The 12771-nt window shown below is 40.1% G+C and overlaps 1 protein-coding gene and 1 long non-coding RNA gene across 2 annotated transcripts; both read right to left on the bottom strand.

Moving 5' to 3' along the window:
• Positions 1-1846: 1846 nt before the first annotated feature.
• Positions 1847-4930, bottom strand: LOC119720451 (low-density lipoprotein receptor-related protein 1B-like). Its single transcript, XM_038190115.1, has 6 exons — positions 4858-4930; positions 4439-4529; positions 3944-3990; positions 3130-3443; positions 2951-3028; positions 1847-2075 (listed from the first exon to the last, which is right to left on the bottom strand). The coding sequence occupies exons 1-6, from the start codon at positions 4928-4930 to the stop codon at positions 2031-2033; spliced, it is 648 nt and encodes a 215-aa protein (XP_038046043.1). The 3' UTR covers positions 1847-2030.
• A 45-nt stretch (positions 4931-4975) lies between these two features.
• Positions 4976-6311, bottom strand: LOC119719968. The gene is made up of 3 exons (XR_005270026.1): positions 6188-6311; positions 5478-5587; positions 4976-5074 (listed from the first exon to the last, which is right to left on the bottom strand). It is a non-coding gene; the product is annotated as an uncharacterized LOC119719968 (long non-coding RNA).
• Between the last annotated feature and the right edge of the window lie 6460 nt (positions 6312-12771).

Raw genomic sequence — 12771 nt, 5'->3', positions numbered from 1 at the left:
CACAAAGGATTGATTACCATTCGTTTATCATTTGACAATTATATTCAATTTGTATCTGGATGATTGCAAATGATCCTATGCCTTTAAGCAAAACAAAAAAATACACCCACATTTTAGGTTTACAAACCACAGCTCAACAATCCCATATCATACTAAATGACCATTGCTTTGACAAAACAATGCATACTTTTTGTTTGACTAAAACTGAAACTGTGCGTCGATCATATGACAAGTAATTGTGTGATCGTCATCTGTGATCATAAATTGTGTTCAGTTGAAATTGGCATGTGGTTCATACGGGGTAAAATGAGGGCAAAATCTGAGTAACATAGCAAAAACACTAAAACAAAATACGGATAACATGCGTGAACACACTGGTAAACAGGAAATACGTAAAGTTTGATCTCTATATACGGCTGAGGCAAGGGCAGATCCAGAGCACAATTTTTTTTTGGGGGGGGGCAAAAAAATGTGGTCCCAGAAAAGTGGGTCAAACAAATTACGGCGTGGGCTTTGGGGCCTTTCCGGAAGAAAAAAATGGATTTTAGATGCTCTGTGGTGCGATCTGAGGCAATTTCTGACTACTTTAACCAATGTTCTTTGAGGAAAAGATGGTGATGTACTCATTGTCTGCCTTTATTGCGACGTCACATAAAAAACAAAAATTGGTTGTTTTTTTTTTGGGGGGGGCATTTCCCCTTTGCCCCCCCCCCCCCGATCCGCCCTTGGGGTGAGGTTAAGTGCTCTTCTGTGGTTTTCCTCCCACCTCTAAAACTGTACTGTTTTATTATCAATGTCTTCTCTCTACAGGTTTCTTCAGGATTGAAGCTTCAGTGCCTAGGGCAAGTTTGAGTAATCCTTGATGACATTACGAGAAAAAAATTATAACAATGATACTACACAATGTTTATCCCTCTATCCATAATGATAGAAAACACTCAGGAAAAGAACATTATTAAATTTATCAGAATGATTTTATAAGCAACAGACGCATGATACTTGAATTAATGCGATTGTAATGGACATATTTTTTACCAAACACCGCCGTCGAGGAACAGTCCTTCGTGGCTAATACGATCCACGATTCCCTCAAAAGAGCAATCGATTATAGGCAGATTTTCTAAAACCATATCGAGATATTCTATTCATAAGAGCTTACACAAAATGTTCATGTGAGCTCATACAAAAAAGCGAGGAGAACTACCTTTGTACAATAATACAAGGTATGAGCTCAGATAAAATACGTGCAATTTGTTAAACTACCTCCCTATAATATGAGCGTGGTGAAATTCTGCTACACAAATGCCTCAATCCATATAATTATGATCTGGCGAATACTATCAGATAACAGAACATTATCAAGTTATCTGCTGTTTGAATATAATAATGACAATAATTAGCAATTGGGAAATCAAAGTATAAAACATGATTTCAGATCACCCCGCCTGACTCACGGTATCAACAATGCCTGGCCAGGTTGAGGTCGTAAATCAATCAAGTTTTTTTTTTCGTCAACACACTGTTCTATAAATGTCTACTTAGTTTAATAATGAAACAAACTACACCACCATTAGTAACGATTAATATTAAATAATGTTAATTAATTTTACGCACGCATAGCACTAAAAATATCTTGGAAATCCCATCCACCGATATTTACTTTTAACGTAACTTTCATTAACGTTGAAACAAATTAACATTTGTTGATTACAACTTGTTTTTCTGGGTAACATTAGCAGAGGTAACAATTTGAAAGCTAATATGCTGGTAAAAAGCATCCTGATTTAAACCATCAGCTAAATATGCGAACTAAGTCTAAAGAACATAATGTCAGAGTTTGTTTTTATATGAAACGTTTCTTGAAATGTTTAACGCAAAGTCATGAAATAATTCCTTGCATTAATTTTAATCTTCCAGTTTAAAATACCTGGTATCTAGTATCGAAGGAATACAAGTAACACTAATGTAGGAAATGTGTTCCATTCGGGTTTACCAAAACGCTGTTAACGTGCAGTGAACGGATGGGGCGTCTAGTTGACCATGGGATTGCGCACCACACGACCTGCTGGGTTGACCTGATGAAATAAAAAGGACCGCTAGTTAACAAAGATTTTGCTATCCATAGACAGTTAACACAGAACCACTCAGAACGTTTGTGTAACCTTTACGCCCAGACTAATGGTTTCCGGTGTCTTTAAGTGACGGTAACTGCATTGCCTTCATGATAAATTAAATAAAATTGATCTGAATTTGAATCTGAAATAGTTCCCGGCTTTGTATGAATATGTGGAACAAGTGCTGAAACAAAATTTGAATGACCCTCACATGAATTTAAGGTTTTTTCTAAAGTTATGGGGATCTTTCGGGAAGTAACCATTAAATGAATACAGATCGGGAAAATGACTTCACATATAATGTTCACATTCAATCAATCCTTCCATCAAATATTTGATGAATATTTCCCAACACATACACGTAGAAAACATTGGAATTATTTTTTATAATGGATGGATGGAGGTCTCAAAAAAGCATGATCTTGTCGAGTGGAGACCCCAATGTATGGTTACCATTACAGGTGCATCGAAATACGTTAAATAAACAACAAACAAATTTAATTCTAATTTTGGATCTTCTCGTACTACAGACTCGAGACCATAATGTAATGTCTATAGGAACGTAATGTACATGTACTGTGCCGAATGATATACAAATATCAGCCTGAACATATTTTTCAAGTCGTAAGACATTACGGAAACCAAGAAAGTGATAACAAAACAAATACACAGAACCGCGCTGGCTCTCTTGTGGATGAAATACCACTGTCTATTGATTTGCTACGAAGTCTGTTGAGACGTCGACCTGAATCGAAGTTCGTTTCCATTATTGGGTCTATATCTGAACTAACTTTCAAATTAATTCGTCAGCTTGAAACTAGGTACAATGTACTCACGGAATCATCCTCACGATACGGCCCTTCAATTCCACTAGCCATGTAGGGTAGGACAAACTCCTCTCGAGCAGACAAGTTCTTCACAGAAAGAGAGTGGGAAAAGTAAAGTCAGCACCTATTAGGCCAAACAAAATTACACTGCAAGATTAACAGTAACTATGTTAAGACATATTCCTCACCTCTTGCAAGTAGCGAGACCGGCCCATCACGTGCATCAAACGCCTCATCCTAACCGCCTCATCATCGAAGTCTGCCATGCAGGAGACATCAACAGACTCCGTGCTCCGATCACCGTAGTTATCGAAAATACTCCTGCTTTCTCTTCGCACACCAGACCGCTGTCTGTCCTCACGATAAGCCAGCGACTTGGCGTGTTGCCTCTGAATGAGGAGACACATGCAGACCAGCATGCACACCACAACGATAAGCAGCACAATGCAACCAACAATGATGAGTACAACAGTGACGGTTGATAGACTGCCACCATCAGGCTCTAAATTGGACACCGATTACAAAACAGTTGGAGGTTAGTATGCTGTGAATACCAGCGAAACTGTATTCTGGCATAAGAAATGACAAAGATCCGACCAACACTTTAAAGACTAACTGCGTACAAAAATATGCCTTCTTCATCAGATGGAATGAAATAGAAATGCTTCGGCATTACAGTCGTTGCATTTGATCATAAATCATTTGAGGTTAATTAATCAGTCCCAGTTTTAAGACTCTTTAATTAGATGCAGAATAAACAATGTTTACTCTTTTTTACAATAAAAAAACAATTATATTTTGCAAGTTTTGCAACACAAAGTTAGTCTGTTCAATTGATGCAAATCTAAGTGCGAAGCCGTTCGGCGAACGTAACAATGAAGCTACACTAATTATTGACGTCAAGAAAATCGCTTTGTGCGTTCGGTGAAAGTATAAACCGACTCCAAATTTGCAAACATTTTTCTGCAGTAGATTATATCTGCATTGTTTTTACAAGCTTACCTTGGACATCCGTCTCACAACGTTCCCCTGTATATGAAGCTTGACAGCTAAAAGGGGAAAAAAAGGATAATGATTCCTACCGATTGCATTATGTTTGAAAAGGAATCGTCCCACCAATGTGCTCTATATTTTGTTGAATACCCATCATTCTTATAATTTTCTCAAGTTTAATACTCATCGAGGGGATTTATGAACTTCTTTGGGTTTGCCCTAATGAAAACCACGTACAAAGTTGGGTAACTCTTGTACACATTCTGCTGGGTAGTCACCACAACCGTGAGTTAATATACACATTTGTATTGGTGGATATATTACAACTGAAGTTGCATGTAGTTTTGGTAATTGACCTCATGCATTAAGGCGGATTTATATGGAGGCCAATAGTTTTGTATCGTATAGAGAGGCATGAGTAAACCTTTCTTTGTATCCATTGTTAATGAATTAAAACAAAGAACAGCTTCTGACGCGCCCAAGGTCCATGGAATATGGTTTTACCTGCACGTATACGAAACTTGAGGGAAGTTTCCAGACACCTCACAAGTCCCACCATTTTTGCAGTAGGTCGGTACACAGTCTACTTCCCCATCTGTCATGACAAAAGTCATTAAACTGAAAGTGGATGTAATGTAAAAGAATAAATGTCGGTTCCATGACTAAGGTTGTAAGAATATCGGGACACAAAAAAAAACCCAAATAACACAACAGCATATCTTGGATATAGCGGACGCAATTAGAGGGCGCCATTTGTATTCAGCAAAACCTTTGGTGTTTACCCTTTTGTATTTACCTTTGTCTTACTTCTTGGAACTTGATGCAGTAATATTTCAGGGAAAAGGACATTCGTCCACAGTCCTTTACCTAACCATAATGGGCCAAAACCCTACCTGTTTAAAATTGGTGTACAGTTGCATTACCATTTACAGTGACTGAATCACGGTCGAAGTTGATTACATTGACGCCGTCGCTCAGTGATGGACTGCTTGACATGACTTCCTGCAGGCTGGCGTCTGAGGGCGCATCATTTTCAAATGAAGCCACAGACCTTACGACAACGCTCCCTTCCTCCATCGACGGGACTTGAACTGATAATACACCGTTGGTGGATGGGTTCTCCTTCAGTCTCATGAAAATCTGAAGTTAATTTACCAGTAAGGGAATGCCCTCTAAATTGAATTGCACATCTAATGGTCAGTTTCTGCCTCAAAAGATGTGTAAAGTTCAAACTAATGGACGTCATTTCCGACAATGATCCGGCATACTTCAAGATCATTGTCGGAGGAATTGTTAAGACTACCTTCAATGCCGTTATTCATTTCGTTAACAACTGAGAATAAAGTCACGATTCCAATCATTTATAGTTGTATTATTATTTTATAATTCACAGTATTAGCCCTGTGCTCAGGTGAAGACTTTGCGATCTTGCCGCAAATAGAAAGATATTCCAGGTTACTATTTAACAATGGGGTCTAATCGAGAGAAAGAACAATGTAAAACAGCACAATTATAATTTCTCCTAATCGACCAGTATAATTACCGCCCGTTCAAATACAGCAGCTAGTCTCCGGAAAGCAGTTGATGTCGGGTTTTTGTAGGCCTGATTGAAATCCAAATCAGCTGTCACCACAATCTGTTTAGATGGAAGTTCTGTTAAAAAAAGGGGTGATATCACTGGATTAATATTTAAAAAAAATGTAGTTTGCTAATAGAAATATTCACAGCAAAATATGTTACAAAAAAACATTACCACAAGCTCCCACAAAAAGGGAATATTAGAGGTATGTAGGATCATTTGCATTTTTGTGAATTTGTTTCCTGTTTGAAACTACAAAATTGTTCAAACTCTTAAGAAGAGTGCATAATAGCTAACTAGTTGAAGTTTCTGCTGGATACAATCCATTAGAAAAAACAGAAAACGTACGCATTGGTTTAGAAGTATCATAGCTGTTTTCCGTTGCTTACGCACTTATAAACATTGAATTCACGCACACTTTCTCAATCCACCTTCTGTAATTATTTGTTTTTCTTCCGAATGATGCATTTGAAGCGGAATGATGTCACATGGTAATTTGTACCAGTCTTATCCTCACTCTGAGAACGGATTTTCTCGTTAAATTAGTAGGTTCGTCCCAGGATTTTTTATTAATTCCTATTTATCAAAATTTGATGAGCAGGTTGTGAAAGGAGGTAAGGTGAATGAAGATCCTTAAACTGCTTGTGGAATAAAGTGAACACATTTCTACTTACTTCTACACGAACTATCGTTTTGCAAGAAAAACCCATCGAAAACATTGCAAATGCAAGTGAAGCCATCTTGGTCTGTGTCTGGCAAACAGTAGTGTTGAGCATCAGAGCATCTATTACCAGACAGACACGGATTCTCATCTGCAAACAAAGGTATTTTTAGGTGATGTGATCTCCGATCGTAGACATGTGATCGATCTTTAATGGCATTCATGACATAGAGGTTGAAAATGAGAAGATTTTCAGTGTAATATGTCGAATGACACATACTGAGGAGTTTTTGGAACAGTTTTTGGAACATTCACGTAGACCACCGAATGTGCATGGTCATTATATTGGTGTGTAGATAACTGATAGTTTCAGCAGTTACGACAAGGTATTGATACTTTTCAGATGCTGTGTCCATGGGCGTCGCGGAGGGGCGCTTGCCCCCCCCCCCCCCCCCGGAAAAGCCAAAAAAAAAAAAAAAAAAAAGGAAAGAAAAAGAGGCGCAAAGTCATGGTGGTGTAAATTTAATGGGTTGGGGGGGGCAAAATGTCCATGCCCCCTCTAAAACTGATAAATCGAGAATATGTCGAGAAATACAAGATTTTTGGGGGAAAATATATATTTTGCCCCCTCTAGAGAAAATCCTGGCGACGCCCATGGCTTTGCCCCAAACCTGGCGATAACGAAGACAAGAATAGTCCGTCGCAATATTTGGTAACATTCATGAATTACTGGCATCAACTTGCAAAACTGTTTGTACCCATCACATTATCCTAAGTTGGCATTTTGTTTATATTTCTACAAAACGAAAAGTTCATGTAATTCATATTACCAGAACATGTTGATCCTGAATGTGTAAGTAGACAGGCACACTCGCAAAACTCATCATCAAATGTCCCTTCATTCAGACAGCTTAAAACCTGGCAGTCTAAACAATCAAAAGATAAAATCATTTGTAGTTATTTGTATTACCCTAACTTAGGAAGTGTTTCACACACTGCACTCATTTGAACAATGAATAATGACCTATTGAAGTAAAAGTGTTCGTATTTCCACAACAGATTATTGCAACTAGACCTCTTTAGCCACATTTGTGGCTACAGACCTGTTAGCAGGCATGTGATTCTGACAAATAATTTATTACCATTGGATCTGACAACATTGGTGCCATCACAGGCAAATGACAAGAACTGACTATAATTGATGACGTGGAGCTTCTTGTTGAATTATCTGACAGATTCCAGGCCTATGCACTTTCCCCTGATGACTACCCACGTTTGAAAACCCGAATATGCTCTGTGCTATATATACTGGGTGAGTTCCAAGGAGGAGCGCAATATATTATCCAGCCAGAATTCTGCAAACAATGTGTTTGTGAGTTGTTGGGTGTAGGGGTCGTTGGATGTATTGGTTGGTGGGTCGTTTGGGTTGGGGGTCATTGGGTTGGTGGGTCGTTTGGGTTGGGGGTCGTTGGGTAGGTGGGTCAGTGGGTTGGTGGGTCGATTTGGTTGGGTGGGTCAGTTGGTTAGGGGGTCAATAGTTTGGTGATTCAGTAGGTCGGTGGATCAGTGGTTCAGTAGATCAGTAGTGCGGTTGGTCATCGGGTTTTCGGGTCAGTGAATTGGTGTGTTGGTGAGTCGGCGCGTCGGTGCATGCCGAGTTGGTCGTCGTACATTTTGTGTTGTTTTATTCACATTCGTGTGATGTTTAAAGTAAATGTACATCATTGGCTTTTGCTGTAATTTTCAGAAATGAGCTATTTGAGGGGTTAGTATAATAGCTAAAATGCTGTTTAACTGACATGTTGGACGTTTTGGGTTCGAAAATGCTTGAAAAACCAAGAAAAACAAAAATGTTTAAGTAGTCTGGTTCCTTGACTCCACTATCGATAAAATGGATCAATTTATAGATGTCGGAAAATTGTAAGGTAAGAGACCAGTCTAGCTGGCCTGCACCCGTTCATGAACATGTAACCAATAGCAAACAAAATTTGGACTAAGAAAATTGTAAAATTGGAGTAGTAGTTGAAAAATAGTTTTTCCGACGGTGGTCGGCCGACCACCGTTGGAAATGTATACAACAATATCATTTTTTTGAAAATGACTGGACACCAGGTGCCATAATTTTACAGGATGCTTTAAACTGTCATTTACCAACATTCTAGAAAAAGGTATTTCGTAAAAACTTGGTAGTTTTATTTTTCGACGTTTGCAAATATTGTATTTTTCCTTTAACCGGCGACACCTCTGTTCTACATTGCACTTACCCAGTCAACACTACTTACTGGGCCCTTAATGGGTCCAGCTAGCGCCGCTTCATGGCCCAGTTGGGACCAGCAGACTTTTGTCCGCCGGCGAAACTTGGGTCCCACATGTGTAAGCCCAGTAAATTTAATGTGGGTCCTATGTGGGTCCCATTTACACTTTAACCGGGTCATAAATGGGCAATATGTACGTATGAATGTGGGCCCTTAATGGGTCCCACTTGGGTTACCTCATGGGGCCCATGTCGGCTGCCCAGTTGAGGCCCACAGAGATTTGTCAGCCGGCGGTACTTGGGTCCCATATGGGCAAGCCCAGTCATTTAAATGTAGGTCATATTTGGGTCCCATTTACACTTTAACCGGGTCGTAAGTGGGCAATATGTAGGTATGAATGTGCGTTCTATGTTGGTCCTGTGTGGGTCCCTCCTACACTTTAACTGGGTCATAAGTGGGCAATTTGCACGTATGAATGTGGGACCTGTGTGGGTCCCTCCTATACTTAAACTGGTATGTGGTCAATATGTACGTATTAATGTGGGTCCTTTGTGGGCTGCTAAGCTGGCTCAAGTATGGGTCCCATCTAGGTCATGTGTAATGTTTACAAAGGCAAGCAGCAGGTGAAGCATGGGCTCATTATGGGCACTCCACAAGATGACATTGATTTAATACTTGGTAGTCTCAGTGAGCTCTCGTGCAGTTCGGTTTTGACTCTGATTCAGGTTATGGAGAATGGGAGAAGAAAAGCAAACACTAAACCAGTGAGAAACAATAATTGTATAAGTTCTCAAAATAAAAAATGTAATACTTATAGGAATCCATAGCAATAGGCCTAGCTAAATCTTTGAAGTAACCATGCAGTGGTGCTCACAATGACATACATACTACGCACAACTTAAAAATCTGAGACTTTTGGCAAGAATCTTTCGGTTTATTACATGTATATGGAAAGGGGTTTGGGTTTTCTGTTTATCATGCAGTCTTGGCAATGCATACTTCATTACATGACATGCATTGATCAGACATGTCAGAAGTGTTGACACCACTGTTGTTTTCTGACTAATGTTTCACCGGTTTTGCTGATCTTCACCTTGCATTAAGTGCCAAGGATTTGAATCATTCTGAGCACAACTTGGTTGTTATTTACTAAGACTTTACTGTTCCTAACAATAATTCCTGTGAGGGTATCAGTGTTGTAGGTCTCGAGACCGGTCTCGGTGTCGGTCTCGGTCTCGGTCTCGGTCTCGAGACCACTTTTTGCCGGTCTCGGTCTCGGTCTCGGTCTCGGTCACTTTAACTGGGTCATAAGTGGGCAATTTGCACGTATGAATGTGGGACCTGTGTGGGTCCCTCCTATACTTAAACTGGTATGAGGTCAATATGTACGTATTAATGTGGGTCCTTTGTGGGCTGCTAAGCTGGCTCAAGTATGGGTCCCATCTAGGTCATGTGTAATGTTTACAAAGGCAAGCAGCAGGTGAAGCATGGGCTCATTATGGGCACTCCACAAGATGACATTGATTTAATACTTGGTAGTCTCAGTGAGCTCTCGTGCAGTTCGGTTTTGACTCTGATTCAGGTTATGGAGAATGGGAAAAGAAAAGCAAACACTAAACCAGTGAGAAACAATAATTGTATAAGTTCTCAAAATAAAAAATGTACTTTAATAAATCGAATTTTCCAATGACAATAATCATAACAACAATTTATACAATTCTGGAATTTGTATTTCTGGGTCAAAGTATGTTTTTAACAAAACAAGGTTTCGTTACTCCAAGCTATGCAGATTTTATCATGTAATGACACGAAAGTCATAGAATATGGTCTCTTCTTTGGATATTTCTAGAATAATGATTCCACCAGCAGCAAAAAACGTCTTATTTCTCTGCATTTCAAACCTAGAAGACTTAAAATCAAAATTACGTCAATGTGTACAGACCGAGCTAGTAAACCATAATAGGCTAAAAAAAAACTACTACTTCACGCAATGTTCGAGGGAGATAAACATATTACAACATGGACAGTGCCCCCATTATCATGTGGTGAAAATCAAAAGTCTGACTACAAATATGCTTACATACAAAATATTACCGAAGTATTGCACAAGGGAAGGTGGCTCTAGCCCAAAGAACTGGGAAGTGGAATTACCATATAAGCACACATGGGCATTTGTGAGGAGACCTGAGACAAGGTACATTTTACCACATGCCGAGAGGCAGACCTGTTGATTTACGCGGGCTAATTTTTTAATGTACAACATTAGGCGCCTGTTTGGAATCAATCCATGACACCATGTAATTTGAGCCACCCGGGCCTCAAAAAAGTCGACCATTCACCCCAGATTAGCCACTGGTATCTCTCAGGCCCCAAACAGTCATTAAGACCAGAGACACAGGGGTGATCGAGGTAATCCCTATGTGCATAATGCATTTGTACACAAGCCTATGTAAATGTGCACAAGCACACTAGGTTTCCCGCCAATTTTCACCCCCTCCAGTAGGATCACAAGACTGACACCCCCTCTGGCGGATGTACCGTGGTCCATACTAGGATCTGGTGATAGATGACCTGGGCATGGCTACCACGTGGCTGGGACAATATAAAACAAAGAAATGTGGAAGCAATTTTATTCACACTGAATCCGACAATGTATTTGAAATTGTTGACTACATCTCCAAAGACCCACTCCACACTATTTACTTTACTCATGGATCTATTGTAGGCCTCTTGCTCCTCAGTAATGTTATCCCCCTCAAAGGGGCCTTGGAGATGAGCCCTTAGATGGTAAGCCGGGTCCCCGTAGACACACAAGGCGTTGCCCTGAGGGTCGAAGCTGCGCATCTCAAGTTTTGTCAGGAGGCCGGACTCTCGCAGCATGTAACTGTCGCCGCCCCTCAATGGGCCCAAACAGGTTCGCTATCAAGCCATTTGCAGCTACCACAGATTGGTATTTTAAGGCATGAATGCGCTTGTGACATTGAACATCACTCGTTGGTTCACCGGAACGGCAGATTGGGCGCAATGTACCGTCAACAGATCCCCAGCAGTTGCATATTCTTGCAGAAACTCTGGAGAAAGCCAGTGCTGATCCATTGTGTGCAATAGACGGCTGAATCTTTCATACATGTGCTTCATCATATGCTGGGTTATAAGGCACAATTGAGGCACACTTCTTGCAAAGATCCGAAGAAGATCCCCGTACATACACGGATAAGCAAAGCGGGTCAACATAACACACAGGGCCTCTGTTCCAGACACTCGTGTGCCATTCTTGCATCGTATCCAATCTGGGATGTGGAGCACATCTTTCAGGCGATGTATGTCATCTTTTTTGAACCTGCGGAGAGAAAAGAATATGACTTTGTCACTCTGTTCTTCTTCACAGCTTCTCAACATAATCTTTATCATGAAAATCAAATCTCAACATAAGTTGTTTGGCAGTGATATTTTGTAAAAATGCTTTAATATTTTGCCTGCGACTAACCATTTCATCCACATAATTTACTTTTCTTAATTTAGAATAAAATAATCCAATAGGGCAGATTTTACTTATAGGAATCCATAGCAATAGGCCTAGCTAAATCTTTGAAGTAACCATGCAGTGGTGCTCACAATGACATACATACAACGCACAACTTAAAAATCTGAGACTTTTGGCAAGAATCTTTCGGTTTATTACATGTATATGGAAAGGGGTTTGGGTTTTCTGTTTATCATGCAGTCTTGGCAATGCATACTTCATTACATGACATGCATTGATCAGACATGTCAGAAGTGTTTACACCACTGTTGTTTTCTGACTAATGTTTCACCGGTTTTGCTGATCTTCACCTTGCATTAAGTGCCAAGGATTTGAATCATTCTGAGCACAACTTGGTTGTTATTTACTAAGACTTTACTGTTCCTAACAATAATTCCTGTGAGGGTATCAGTGTTGTAGGTCTCGAGACCGGTCTCGGTGTCGGTCTCGGTCTCGGTCTCGGTCTCGGTCTCGAGACCACTTTTTGCCGGTCTCGGTCTCGGTCTCTGTCTCGGTCTCGGGAGCTGTGGTCTCGGTCTTGGTCTTGGTCTCGGTCTCGGTCCCCTTTGATCTCGATATTTTTTATTTTTTTTTTTTGGGGGGGGGGCGGATTCCGCCCCCGGCCCTTATAGGGTTAAGTAAAGAATCGGTCTAGGGCAAATGTGACTGCAGTGTGATGAGGGCAAAGTCAAAATACCTCTTCTTATTTCTCGTTTTTATTGTGGGATGATCTGTTGAAACAAACACTTTATAGCCATCCTCATTAATTCCAAATACAACTGAGATTTAAATCTTATGAATCAAGACTGAAACATTATT

This window comes from Patiria miniata, unplaced genomic scaffold (assembly GCF_015706575.1).
Source record: "Patiria miniata isolate m_02_andy unplaced genomic scaffold, ASM1570657v1 HiC_scaffold_9, whole genome shotgun sequence".
In the NCBI taxonomy this organism is placed as follows: domain Eukaryota; kingdom Metazoa; phylum Echinodermata; class Asteroidea; order Valvatida; family Asterinidae; genus Patiria; species Patiria miniata.
This window is presented reverse-complemented; position numbering and strand designations above follow the sequence as displayed.